Source organism: Microtus ochrogaster, unplaced genomic scaffold (genome assembly GCF_000317375.1).
Source record: "Microtus ochrogaster isolate Prairie Vole_2 unplaced genomic scaffold, MicOch1.0 UNK1, whole genome shotgun sequence".
NCBI classification, from domain to species: Eukaryota; Metazoa; Chordata; class Mammalia; order Rodentia; family Cricetidae; genus Microtus; species Microtus ochrogaster.
In genome coordinates this window covers 41,527,969-41,540,852 of record NW_004949099.1, presented here as the reverse complement: position 1 = coordinate 41,540,852, position 12,884 = coordinate 41,527,969, and the positions used below count along the sequence as shown (strand labels likewise).

The window sequence follows — 12,884 nt, the reverse complement described above, 5'->3', positions numbered from 1 at the left end:
AAAAAAAAAAAAAAAAAAAAGAAAAGAAAAGAAAAAGAAAATAAATAAATAAAGGCGTTAAGCCTACAATGCCATTCTCAAGGAAAAGATACAAGCTTACTACTGTAAAACTTACCTTCTCTATCACAACTTGCTGTGCCAGATAATACCCAGAGGCCCACCAGAGAGATAACTGACATGAGCAAGCCAGTGCCGGACAAGAGCCTTCACTTCGGGAGAAGTAGCTACTCCGCTTCCATATTCTATGATGATGTCTCTCGTAACTCAAGAGGTCCTAGATTTTGGTTAAACTCATAAAAATGTACTCGGAAGGGACTACAACGAATTATCTAACAGTAATATAGTAAAGGTTTTTTTTTATTTTATTACACTAATTTGGGAGGGATGATAGGGCTCACGGGTGGATGTCAGAAGACAGCTTGGTAGGGAGGAGTCCGTGTTCTCAACGTTGTGGGTGTTAGGAATCAAACACAGGTCCGCAGGCACGCAGCAAGCACCTCCACCCACTGAGCCATCTTGCCAGCCCGGTCTCATTGCCTATTGCCTACTTAAGTGGGATCACCGAACAACATCAGGTCAGCACACAGACAAAAAGTTCATTAGTTTGGAATGAAAATTCACAAAGCCAATAGGTATCTGGTAGCACTCACCAGGCGCTATGTGTTAACCGTGTACTAGAGTGCAGGGCAGATTCAGGGCCTCTCCAGGCAGATCTTCCGATCAAGCCAGCACTATTTCGGTTTTAACCACGCAGACTTGGAGCTCCACAGATATCACTTAGGAAGAGTGGTTGAGAAGATAACATCTCTTTCCCGTCCATCTTTAGTAAGAAGGGAAAGGGTTTTTTCTCTCTTGAGCTGAAACCATTTTGCGCTCCAGTACTAACAAAAAAGCCTGGTTAGTATGATATACAAAGCCCACTTACAAATCTTTGGCTCAGGGAGTCATCCCTCACAAGATCTCCTGCTCACAGAATTTTGAATTTTGGAAAGCAACACTCATTCGGTGGGCCTGCCAGGCTGCAGGGAAAACAAAGTCGAGTTCCACAGTTTGTGCACCAGGGCTGAAGCTGCTCCTTCCTGGGCCTACGCTTTCACTGCCATGGCCTCTATTCTCCACACTGCTTAGGTGCCCACGCCCAGGACCCCAAGGCCACGCCACGGGTGTCTGAGGTCTAATCGCGGGAGGCAGACCCATGCCACTTCTCATCTGGCTGCCCGGATCCAGCTACTGCGCTGTAGGTCTGGGTGAACAGGGCGGGCCGCCAGGCAGGCCCGGGCTTGGGCGTCCTGAGGATGGAGAAGGATCTGGAAAAAAACGGCTAGACGCCGGCGGGGTGGGGGTGGGGAGGGAGGACGCGGGGAAGGGTGTGATCATCGAAATCCGAGAATGTAGAGTCCTGGAGTGGGAGAGGAGGCCGCCCCTAGAAGCCATCAACCAGAAAAACAAATCTTACCAAAAGAACCCCCTCGGGTGCCCTCAGCCCAAGAGCCCCAACCCGTTTAACCGCTTCTCTAGAAAGTTCCCCGCTCCCGCCCCTTCGCTGCCCGCTCGTGCCGCTCCTCCTGACCCCGCCCCCGAGGCGAGTGGGACCAATCACAGGCCGGGCCGCGCCGCGTCCTCCCCTCGGCGTCGCCCCACTCGGCGGCCGGCGGTGAGCGCGCAGAGAGCCCGGTGCGCGAGCTTGGAGCGAGGTTCGCGGTGGGCAGCGCCGCCTTGTGCCGCACGCCACCCGCACTGTGCGCTCACCCCGGTCGGCGGCCAGAGCGCTCGGCTCGCGCTCGTCCCACTCCCGCAGCCAACGGTGCGCCTAGCGGCCATGACCGCCGAAGAGATGAAGGCGACCGAAAACGGGGCGCAGTCGGCGCCCCTGCCTCTCGAAGGAGTGGACATCAGCCCCAAGCAGGACGAGGGCGTGCTCAAGGTGAGAGGGGGCCGCGGAGACCCCGGCTGGAGACTCGTGGGCCTCAAGCGGGTGCCACGGGAGGAGGATGGGGGAATTTGCCATCCCAGTGCGGGCTGCGGCCCTAAAGATGGCACGGTAGCTGCACGCTCCCGGAGGGTGCGGCCCCCGGCCCGGGAAGGAGCCCCCACTGCAACGCCAACTTGATCCGGCTGCACTGTGCGGCTGAGAGGGGCGGGGCGGAGCGCGAGGGCCGCAGCCGGGGGGCCCGGGCGGGGGGCACGAGGCCGGGGAGAACCTAGGGGCTCGGGCCTCGCCTCCTAAGGACCCCTCGGCCGCAGTGTGCGCGGGCCACCTGGGCGAAGGTGCGTCAGGGCTCGCCCACTTGAAAGTTAAACATTAGCTAGGACCTGAAACGGCTCCCTGGAGCCGTTTCCTGGCCGAGAGCCCTTTGTGCTTCTCCGCACCCCCTTTGCAATTGCCGAAACCCAGCGAGGTCACGGACTCGGCCATGCTGTGCCCCCTTTCTCGGCCTGGGGAGAGCAGGAGCGGTGCATGCCGGGATCTGTAGTTCCTCTCCCTCTCCTCCTGAGCCTTCCTGAGTTGGGGGTTCGGGGTGCTGGCCTTGGGGGAGGCGGTTTGCCCTGGAGCCAGCGGTTCACTAGTCTCCTGACTGCAAATAGCCCGAGGAGCGAGGGGGAGGGCGCCCTGACCTGGGTCGGGACAATCAATGGGCGCCGGTTCAGAGCAGGTTCTGCCAGCAGTCCAGGACGGTGAAATCCTAACCCGCATCGCACGCGCTCCCTGCTTCCATTGTTTCTCCCCTGAGCGTCCCATTGCTCGGTACCTAGTGTGTGTGGCCTGTGCTCAGCAGAGACCTTGTTGGTCCAGAAATGCTGCTCCCCCAGCTCTAGCCGCTCCCCTGTGAACATGTGGCCTTTCTTCTCTGTTTACTGCAAGGTTCTGATTCCCAGAAGGCCAGTTTTTATCCTCCACTCCTTTGAGGTCCTTGTACATTCTTATCAGCCTTCCTTTAGAGGATGGTTCTACATCCACCTAGTGGCCCGCCCACGAGGTCACCATATATAAAAAGGTTAAACAGAAGCAGATGCCTATATGTTCATCGGAGGTACTCTAGTCCTGAAAAAAGGGCCCCTTAGCTTGCTGGTCTGGTAATTTTTTTCCCAACTCTTAATTTGCCAGGGCTGATGCAGAGCCTCTGTGCTATGTAATCTGGCCCTTCCTTTTCCCAGTTTGGAACCGATCTGTTCCCTTCCTTACTCCGATTCCGTTCTGTTCATGCCAGACCCTGATCTGATGACCCACTAGTTCCTATCCATGCTTTATCAGTGTGTTCTTCAAGCACCTCCAGGGGATGGGAATTGTCCTCAGTGCTTGACAGACAGTTTCTGGATAGTTGAGCAACTTGGCCAAAACCATAGACAAAGTTTAAACCGAGGTCTTTTTATCTGAAGCGTTCCAAAACCGGTCTGGACAAACCTGGAGGGAGCCGGGGAAGTTCCTTGAGTCTAAGCTAACCCACTAACATCAGAGTCGCTTGAAGATTGAGCTCTTGGACCTGCTAAAAAAAGAAGCAGGAGGCAATGGGGGCAGCAGAAACCACTACGTGCCTTACAGGGGCTCAGGGGCAATGAGGGCCCTTCTGCCCACATCCCTGGTTACTCACGTTTTTCCCCCTCCTCCCAGGTCATCAAGAGAGAGGGTACAGGCACAGAGACACCCATGATTGGGGACCGGGTCTTTGTCCACTACACTGGCTGGCTCTTAGATGGCACAAAGTTTGACTCCAGTCTGGATCGCAAGGACAAATTCTCCTTTGACTTGGGAAAAGGTAGGCATGGTTAGTGGGCTAGCGGGGTAGGTTCCAAGGCTGATAGCAACTGTCACAAGCAAAAATGGTGTTCTCAGCCAAGCTTGAGTTGGGCACAGTAGTGCTTACCTGTGTTCCCAGCTACCAGAGAAGCTGAGGCAAGTGAGTCACTTTGAACAAAGGAATCCAAGATAACCTTGGCAAAATAGCATAAACTAGTCATCAAAACAGGAAAAACACAAAAAACACCAGAACTAAGATCAAGGAGGAATGGTTAAGAATCCATCTATTGCTGGGCAGTGGTGACACACGCCTTTAGTTCCAGTACCCAGAAGGCAGTGGCAGGTGGATTTCTGAGTTTGAGGACAGCCAGGACTAACTGAAATCTGTCTTGAAAAGCAAAACAACAAAAAAATAATCCATCCATTATCTGTCATGTGTTTTCTTCTACTATTCTAGGACTGGTTGGTTTCTATCCCCATCTCATCGATTTAGCTCCTCCCTCCCTTTGGGATGGACAGTCTTGCTTCTTGAACTCTTTGCAGGGTTGAGCAATCTCTTAATGTGCTGGGAATGTCAACACTGCTGCTGCTTGTGTCTGGTCCCGTTTCTAGAGATGTTCAGATCCCCCTTGGGTGTGCGCGGCTCTCTGAATATTGAGCCTAGAGTTAGACTCCTGCTAAGCAGGTCTTGTTTGCCTCTACCTACAGGGGAGGTCATCAAAGCTTGGGATATTGCTGTGGTGACCATGAAAGTGGGGGAAGTATGCCACATCACCTGCAAGCCAGAATATGCCTATGGGTCAGCAGGCAGCCCTCCAAAGATCCCCCCCAACTCCACACTTGTATTTGAGGTAAGTGCTGGCCACAGAGTGCCAGGCAAAGAGCCAGACCTTATCTCACCCCATTGCCTGGCTGCCCTCCAGCCCTTCCTGCCTCTTGGAGACAATGTAGCCAAGCCTGAGGGCCTAGCTTTAGTAGGAGGCCAGTGGCTGGCTCTGCTGCTGCCATGGTGGCCAATACTAACTAGAAGCTTTGGGTTAGAAGAGGGGGCTCCAAAGCCCTTGTGGGATATAGAGGGTAGTGTGGAGTGTTGGCATCCTGGAGCACAGGAGGGAGAGACACCTTCCTTCCTATAGATCTGCTGAGGGGAAGAACTAAGACTATTCGGCTGAAAGTAGAAAACCAATCAGTGGACATTAGAGAATAGTCACAAGGCCACTGAGATGCCTACCAGATTGTCTCATGTCCTTGCTAAATGAAGCAGGATGATAGAGAGCTTTCTTTCTGGCTAGATGTTGTCTAGCCGTTAGTGGTAACTCTAGGGAGTAAAACAGAGTTTCGCTGCTGAGTTGATGCAGAAAGGAGTTGATCACTTTATATCTCATTCCACAGGTGGAGCTATTTGAGTTCAGAGGAGAAGATCTTACCGAAGATGAAGATGGCGGGATCATCCGCAGAATACGAACTCGTGGTGAAGGCTACGCCAGGCCCAATGATGGTGCTATGGTAGAAGGTAAGAAAGTGTAGTCTGACTGGGCAGTGGTAGCACATGTCTTTAATCCTAGCACTTGGAAGGCCTGAGTTCAAGGACAGTCAGGGCTACACAGAGAAACCCTGTCTCAAAAAGACCAAAAAAAACCGAAGTTAATCTGGTGTAGGAAGAAAAATCTAGAGTTGCATATGATTCCTGGCTTAGAGATGAAAGGCCTTGGGTGGTTTGGACCAATTCATTTCCTTCCTGTAAGTCTTTTGTCTCCTCCATAAAATAAGGAGTTAGACCAACTGTCTTAGCATCCCTGCAGGTCGGAGACACAGAGGTTATCTTGGGTATGAACGGTAATTTGGAGATGGAGGAGGCCAGTGGCAACTTCCTCAATGCTCTGCCCCCTCACATCTGGGGTACTGCCTCTCTTTGATGCCAGTGGCACTGGAAGGCTACTGTAATGACCAGCTTTTTGACCAGCGGGAGCTCTGCTTTGAAGTCGGCGAAGGGGAAAGCCTAGATCTGCCCTATGGGTTGGAGACGGCCATTCAGCGCATGGAGAAAGGAGAACATTCCATTGTATACCTCAAACCTAGGTGAGACTCAGGCACTTTGCAGAGCATTGGGACATAGCTGAATGCCCACCATGAGCTGTGTGATAGGCATTCACAAGCCCTGTATGCTTGCTTCTACTCTGAGGATGCTTTTCACCATCACCTCATTGGGTCTGGAAGTGTGGCCCACTGTTGCCCGTATTTCCTTACATTCAAGCCCCATCTGAATCCCTTACCTGCCAATTCCTAGATTTTCATGTGCTCTTAATTTATGCAATTGTTAACGTTTATGGAAACACCTACTGTGTGCCATACATACTAAAGTTCTTAGGGCTTCACAGCGGATCTTGTTCCGTTGTCTCTGAGTCAATCATCTCAACAGTGTATAGGGAGATGTAGAGGACAAGCGGTAGCGAGTGCTATACCACCGCCCAGCTGGGTAGTAGAGAAGCTAGGGAAATGTTTGCCAGACCCAGGTCTCAAGATGGGAAGGTACTTTCCAGGAAACAAACAGGAAGCCTTTCAGCCCAGAGCAGACGAAGGCTGTGAGGTGACCCAGGCGTTTTCACCCCCACAGCTATGCTTTTGGCAGTGTTGGAAAGGAAAAGTTCCAGATCCCACCACATGCTGACCTGAGATATGAAGTACACCTGAAAAGTTTTGAGAAGGTGAGTCGGCCTAAGGTGTCCCTTCTCCTGGAGTCTGGTCTGTGGGTGCCTCCGAGGAAGCTGACCACTATCTGTCCTCTGGGATATGACAGGCCAAGGAATCTTGGGAGATGAACTCTGAGGAGAAGCTGGAGCAGAGCAACATAGTGAAAGAGAGGGGCACTGTCTACTTCAAGGTGAGCCAAGGCCAAGGTCCCCGGGGAGCATTGTCCAGGTGGTACTCTGTCACTGCTGTATCTTCGTCCATCGCTCTGGCCTGGGAAAGAGTGGGAATCTGGTGTCCAGGAGTCGCTTGTGGCTACTAGGTAAGGCAACCTGGGCTGCTGAACCTGTACTGGGTGCCTGAGCCTCTCTCTCCCATTCTAGGAAGGCAAGTACAAGCAAGCTGTACTGCAGTACAAGAAGATTGTGTCTTGGCTGGAATACGAGTCTAGCTTTTCTGGTGAGGAAAAGCAAAAGGTCCATGCACTGCGACTGGCCTCACACCTCAATCTGGCTATGTGTCACCTGAAACTACAGGCCTTCTCAGCTGCCATCGAAAGCTGTAACAAGGTGAGGTCCCTTCAGGGGATGTGGAAACAGCATTTACAGGCAGGGCTAGAGCACTGCCAGTCTGAAAACTGCCCACAGTCACTGGGTGGCGTTAGTGGGATCTGTGGTTGGGAATTCTGAGTTACAGACCCAAAGAGAGGCCTCATGTGGAAGTAGCAGGCACTTTAATGGTGGGAGACAATAGATACAGACAGTGAGCAAGCCCTAGCTAGATTGGGGGAAGCTAAAGGGAGTCGGGTTATTTTGTTATCACTTCTGTATCTGGAAAGATGAGACCGTGTTCTTCCTGCATCCGAAGACCTGCTGTATTTCCTTTCTTCCTCTTGGATTAAATTAATTTCTTCCTGAGCCATGACCCTTCCCATTTAATGCCCCAGTCTTTTCCCCCCTCACTCGACACCAGCAGTTTCCACTGAGCCTCATCCTGCTGAGGGGTCCCTTGGGGATCCAGCTGGTGCTGCAGAGTCTGATGTCCTGCTGTTTTCTCTCTGCGCTCTTAGGCCCTGGAGCTGGACAGCAACAACGAGAAAGGCCTGTTCCGCCGGGGAGAGGCACACCTGGCCGTGAATGACTTTGACCTGGCACGAGCTGACTTCCAAAAGGTCCTGCAGCTCTATCCCAGCAACAAAGCCGCCAAGGCTCAGCTGGCTGTGTGCCAGCAGCGGACCCGCAGGCAGCTTGCCCGGGAAAAGAAGCTCTATGCCAACATGTTTGAGAGGCTGGCTGAGGAGGATCACAAGGTGAGGGTTAGGGTGTGTCATTGCTGTGAAGAGACGACCATAACCAAGGCAGCTCATGGGAATTTTTAGAGGACTTAAATTCCAAAGGGTCAGATTCATGGCGGGGAACAAACACAAGCACCAGGCAGAGAGTTAACCTGGAATGGCATGGGCTTTAGAAATCCGAAAGCTGCTCGCAGTTCTACAAACTGGGCCAAGCATCTAAATCTGAACCTATGGGGGCTATTCTCATTCAACTCACCACATAGTGGGAGTTGCTACAAAGGACAGAAAAGGGTTTTCCTGGCTTCTTCAGCACATAAGGTGTGCCTGCCCTTAACCCCAATGGGCCTGGAGTTGTCTGTGGCAGTTGGAGAAGCCAGATGTTACTCTCTCCACAGGAAAGAAATGTAAGTCCTCAGTATTCACCCCACTGGTCCGGCCAGGCCAGCAGCGTGGGAAGTACACATCAGGGCCCAGTTCTCATGGTTTGATTTTCTTTGAGAAAATCCTAAATTCCTTCAGTAGACCAGGCTAGCCTGGAACTCATGGTTGTCTGCCTGCCTCTGCCTATGAGTCTAGGTTTGAAGGGTGCACCTCCACACTCGAGTCGAGGAGGGTTATATAGTTAGCCTTCAACCTCCACAGAAGCACATGATCCTGCCAGTTCTCCCTCAACACAGCTATGCTGTGTGTACCTGTTCATTGTTTGCCCCCATATGTTAAGTAATGACTGGATGCTTATTTTATATTACTACTTCCCATTTTCTTTTTGTTTTTGTTTTTTCAAGACAGGGTTTCTCTGTAGCTTTGGAGCCTGTCCTGGAACTAACTCTCGTAGACCAGGCTGGCCTCAAACTCACAAATATCCGCCTTCCTCTGCTTCTGCCTCCCAAGTGCTGGGATTAAAGGCCTGTGCTACCACCGCCCAGCATACTTCCCATTTTCTCTTCCTACTGTGTGGTATTCCACTGCAAATGTACATGGCACGTCTTACTTAACCTGTTAGTTGCTTTAGTGTCCCTAATACCCTCCAAAAAAGAAACAGGTTTTGAAATATACTGCCTTTCTAGTAGCACATTTAAAAGGTGAAACTAAATGGTGAATTTGATATGTTGCTCTATATGTTTTCTTACTGAGTTTAAAAGTATGGAAAACTTCAAAAAAAATTGTGTGATATCCTTGCTCAGGGACTGTGCTAATCTCTATCATTGCAATTTTAGTACACATGCTACTGAGGCAAACATGAGGTTAAAACATTTTAAAATATTTTTGTTTAGCAGATCTGTCATATAGCACAGTGGTAGAGTGCTTGCCCAGTATGCTCGAGGCCTTGAGTTTAATCCCAGCACCACAAAGAAAAAATAGTTTAAAATATCCGAAATCTGTGACATTCAGCAGTGGTGTGTTGAGTGACATTATCAGTTCAGAATGTACATGTGTGCTTTGAGGACCATTCCCGGATCACTGTGCCTGTGCCTTTCTGTTAGGATTGTCTTTTACTCCAGAATTTAGCCTCTTCTACTTCCTCATTTACAGGCCAAGGCAAAGGTGGCTGGAGACCATCGCACTGTCACTGAGATGAAGGGTGAGCCCAACAATGTGGCAGGGAACCAGTCCCAAGTGGAAGCAGAAGCATAGCCTGCCTCATCGCCTGCCCACCCCTGCGGCTGCCTGTCTCCCTGCTCCCTTCTCTACTCCACCCTGTTAGTTTTGTAAAAACTGAAGATTTTGAGTGAATTAGACCTTTATTTTTCTATCTGTTTGGATGTTGACTTTGGCGGGAAGGGGAGAAGAGCAGGCTGGGGGTAAGATGGGGGCTAGTTTTAGATGGTGTCAACCCTCTCTCCTTCCCCCATTACACATGCGTGTTTATCCTTCCACACGTACACATCAGAATGTTAATTTATTTCTCCCTCTGTTAGCTCCATTTTTCATGTGGTAGAAGGGGTATATGATAGGGATGGGGTCTGATATGAAGCCAGGGTGGAGAAGATGACTCCTTGGCAGCCATTTTCCTCATCCCTTCTGTCTCCGGTTGTTTTCCAAGTTGCAATCTCCCTGCTGGTGCTAGGGGCGTGGGAAAACCACTGTGTCCATTAGCTCTCTCGCCTTGCTCTCCTGAGATGGTATCCCTGATAATCCTCTGGTATCACAGTGATCACTGCTACACAGCACCTTCCAGTATCTCTGCTCCTATCAGTTTCCCTCACCCAGGTTATCCCTGTCCCCATCCCCTCAGCCTCTTTAATGCACGCTGAAGGTCCAGGCACACCTCAAGTCCTGTGCTTGAGCAATAAAATGGAAACAATGAAATGTGGGTGTCAGGCAGCCCTTTATGTTGAGCTCTGGGGTAGGGTGTGGTGGGTACATCTGGGCAGGGGCCGAATGAAGAGGGGCACACTCCAGTCCAGCTTAGGTGCAGCGTATGCTGCAGACCCTCTATGCACACTCTGAGCTCCAGTGCACATTACACCTCCCAACTGGGCAGCACCTCACCATGGATCCCCAATACACCCTTCAGCAGCCTTCATTAGAATGCTGGTATTATTCCCCCATAATGGGAAGAGGAAATACAAACCTTGGGGAAACTAGGATCAGAAAAGCTGGGTTTGTACTGCTGCCCCTGTTGTGGCAGTCATCTTGGATGTTTTGCCTGTACACCATGTACATACTTGGCATCTGTGGAGGCTTCGGGCGTTGGGTGCTGTACATCAAACCTGGGTCTTCTGCAAGTGCACTTAACTTCTTGAGCCATCTCTGTAGGCCCAGCCCTTAGCTTCTTAAGGTATAAAAGTTCTAGCGTCACTGGTTGGCTAAGGTCACATAGCTTGTTACATGTATTCAAGTACTGATGAAGTACTTCTTAAATCCACCTCCTCTGTCTTATCAGGTACACACTGTACCTCCTTCATATCTCTTACCTAACTTGAGTTTTGATTTTTGCAAGAAGCCAGGTGACCCATGTCAGCCACATTGAACTTCCTCTTGTTCACCTACAGGTCAGCTCATTCCCCCCTTGCCTTTCTGTGTGGGCTCTGATAGTCTGCCTGCCAATGTACCTGCGTAGCCCTTGACATTGTAGAAGATGTATTCTATGGAAAATGTCTCAGTTCTTTCTGTCGGGCACCACCATGTCTGCTAATTCCCTTGGTAGGTGTAAGTCCAGGTTTGGGCTTTTTTTTTTTTTGTTTGTTTTTTTGGTTTTTTGTTTTTTGTTTTTTTGAGACAGGGTTTCTCTGGCTTTGGAGCTTGTCCTGGAACTAGCTCTGTAGACCAGGCTGGTCTCGAACTCACAGAGATCCGCCTGCCTCTGCCTCCCGAGTGCTGGGATTAAAGGCCTGCGCCACCACCACCCGGCTTGGGCTTGATTTTTGTGTTTTTTAAGCCTGGTTCCTCTGGATATTTCTAACTTTGACTCTTGACTTTGCTTTAATGCTTTGATGATAATATCAAGCAAGCCCTTGCTAAATTGCTAAGTACTTAACAGTATAATCTTTGACCTGTACCAAGGACTCCCTGTGATACAGTCTTTGATCCAACTGTCCTAAGAAAGAAGCTTGGCCTATTTTACAGATGAGGAAACTCAGCCAAAGCTTGGAGAACAGCTCAGTTACTAGATTGCTTACTCCAAAAGTGAGTGCCTGGGTTTAGGTCCCCAGCATCCATGTCAAAAGCTAGGTACTGGACCTAGAGAGACAGTTTAGTAGTTAGCACTTGCTCCTCAGAGGCCCAAGGTTTGGCTCCCAACCTGAGAAGAGGATGCACTGCCCTCTTGTACTCTGCACAGGCACTGCACATGGTGCATGTATGGCCATTGAGGCACTCATGAACGTTTCATATTTTAAAGACTTGTTTTTATTTCTGGCATGGTGACACACTAATTTCAGCACTCAGGAGGCAAAGACAAGGGTAATCCCTGAGTTCAAGACCAGCCTGGTCTACATAGTGAATCCAGGGGCAAATAGATAGTCCTTAAAAGCAGTGTGTATTTGTGAATTGCATGTATTTATGTGTATAGTCGCCATATTGCAGAAGAGGCTGTTAAATTCCCTGGAACTAGAGTTAGTAGCTGTAAGCCACCCATCATGTGCTGGGAACTGAACACAGGTCCTCTCCAAGAGCAAGCCCTCCCAACCTCCAACTCCAGGGGATCCAATGTCGTCTGATTTACACTGTCATCTGTTCACACTCACAGACAATGCACATCGTAAGTAAAACCAGGCATGAAGCACTGAATTAGATCCCCAGCACATGAACCTTGCATGATGGTGCACTTGGGAGGTATAGGCAGAGAGATCAGAAGTTTCAGCTACTTAACTTCAAGACCAGCCTGAGATAGGTGAGATCCTGTCTCAAAAAAAAAAAGTTTGCAAAAGTCAAACAGAAATGTCTCCTTGAAGATGAGTTCTCTGAACTAGCCTAAATTACTTTGAGGTCATGTGATTGAGGGCAAGTCTTGAGCCTTTCTACAATACATGGGTAAAAAGCATCCCAAATCCTGTTTTTTTCTGGAAAGCTCTTTGAGAGTCCAAGAACTTAAAATTTACTGTACTTTTATAGAACAGTAGAGATAGAAAAGTCCTGTTTATTATAACATGAAAACTGTCTAGTGAAGATGATTTGATAAAGTGATTTAAGTCTTTATAGCCAAAATCCTGCTACATATTGAAGTTTGTCTAGACGACACTGCTCATAAGTGTCTTCTAGACACTTGGCCCTTCCTCACCCACACTTGAGCGTTTCTGCAGGGAATGTGCTCAGAAAGTCCAGCAGCAACTGCTCTGAGCTTTTACTATAGATTTCTAAGTAATTCCTCTCTGGATATGGAGTTCTGTAAACTGCCACCTAAATATTTCCAGCCTATGAGGTGTCACTTCTCCCCACATATCTTTCTTCTCCTTCTGCCCCCCACATCATTGTTCACTGCTCGCCTGCTCTTTAAAAAGGCACCTTTTCGCCACCTGCACTAAATACTGTGTTGTCCCTCCACTGTGAGAGTCTTCCCATTCCCATCAGACTGAAGAGGAAAGTCCCTGCTATGGTGCCCATAAAACCTACAGGGCCTAATGCCTTCTTGGTGCACCTGTGACATCCCCCTGAGAGCACCTCAAGTGAATTGTGTGTCTCGTTTCAGCTGAAGGAAAAATTAACACTAAGAACTAGGGAAAA

The 12,884-nt window shown here is 49.8% G+C and overlaps 1 protein-coding gene, 1 long non-coding RNA gene and 1 other non-coding gene across 3 annotated transcripts in view; 1 reads left to right on the top strand and 2 right to left on the bottom strand.

Annotated features, from left to right (window-relative positions):
- Positions 1-1,446, bottom strand: part of LOC113458049 — a 9,894-nt gene extending 8,448 nt beyond the window's left edge. The window contains exon 1 of the long non-coding RNA XR_003378492.1: positions 651-1,446. This is a non-coding gene — a long non-coding RNA (uncharacterized LOC113458049). The remainder of the gene's footprint in view (positions 1-650) is intronic.
- Positions 1,447-1,654: 208 nt separating this feature from the next.
- On the top strand, positions 1,655-9,468 carry Fkbp4 (FK506 binding protein 4). The gene is made up of 10 exons (XM_005365289.1): positions 1,655-1,924; positions 3,611-3,755; positions 4,445-4,587; positions 5,129-5,249; positions 5,659-5,815; positions 6,351-6,441; positions 6,534-6,617; positions 6,808-6,993; positions 7,494-7,733; positions 9,252-9,468. The coding sequence occupies exons 1-10, from the start codon at positions 1,820-1,822 to the stop codon at positions 9,351-9,353; spliced, it is 1,374 nt and encodes a 457-aa protein (XP_005365346.1). The 5' UTR covers positions 1,655-1,819; the 3' UTR covers positions 9,354-9,468.
- LOC113458061 lies at positions 8,856-8,959 on the bottom strand. The gene has a single exon (XR_003378501.1). It is a non-coding gene; the product is annotated as a U6 spliceosomal RNA (small nuclear RNA).
- Positions 9,469-12,884: the final 3,416 nt, after the last annotated feature.

What these genes read in the sequence shown, in the direction of transcription:
- Fkbp4 (XM_005365289.1), top strand. Translation starts at nt 1,820, where the DNA reads ATGACCGCCGAAGAGATGAAGGCGACCGAAAACGGGGCGCAGTCGGCG. An exon ending in CTCCTTTGACTTGGGAAAAG is followed by an intron (nt 3,756 to 4,444) that starts GTAGGCATGGTT and finishes CTCTACCTACAG; the next exon opens with GGGAGGTCATCAAAGCTTGG. An exon ending in CCATCGAAAGCTGTAACAAG is followed by an intron (nt 6,994 to 7,493) that starts GTGAGGTCCCTT and finishes CTGCGCTCTTAG; the next exon opens with GCCCTGGAGCTGGACAGCAA.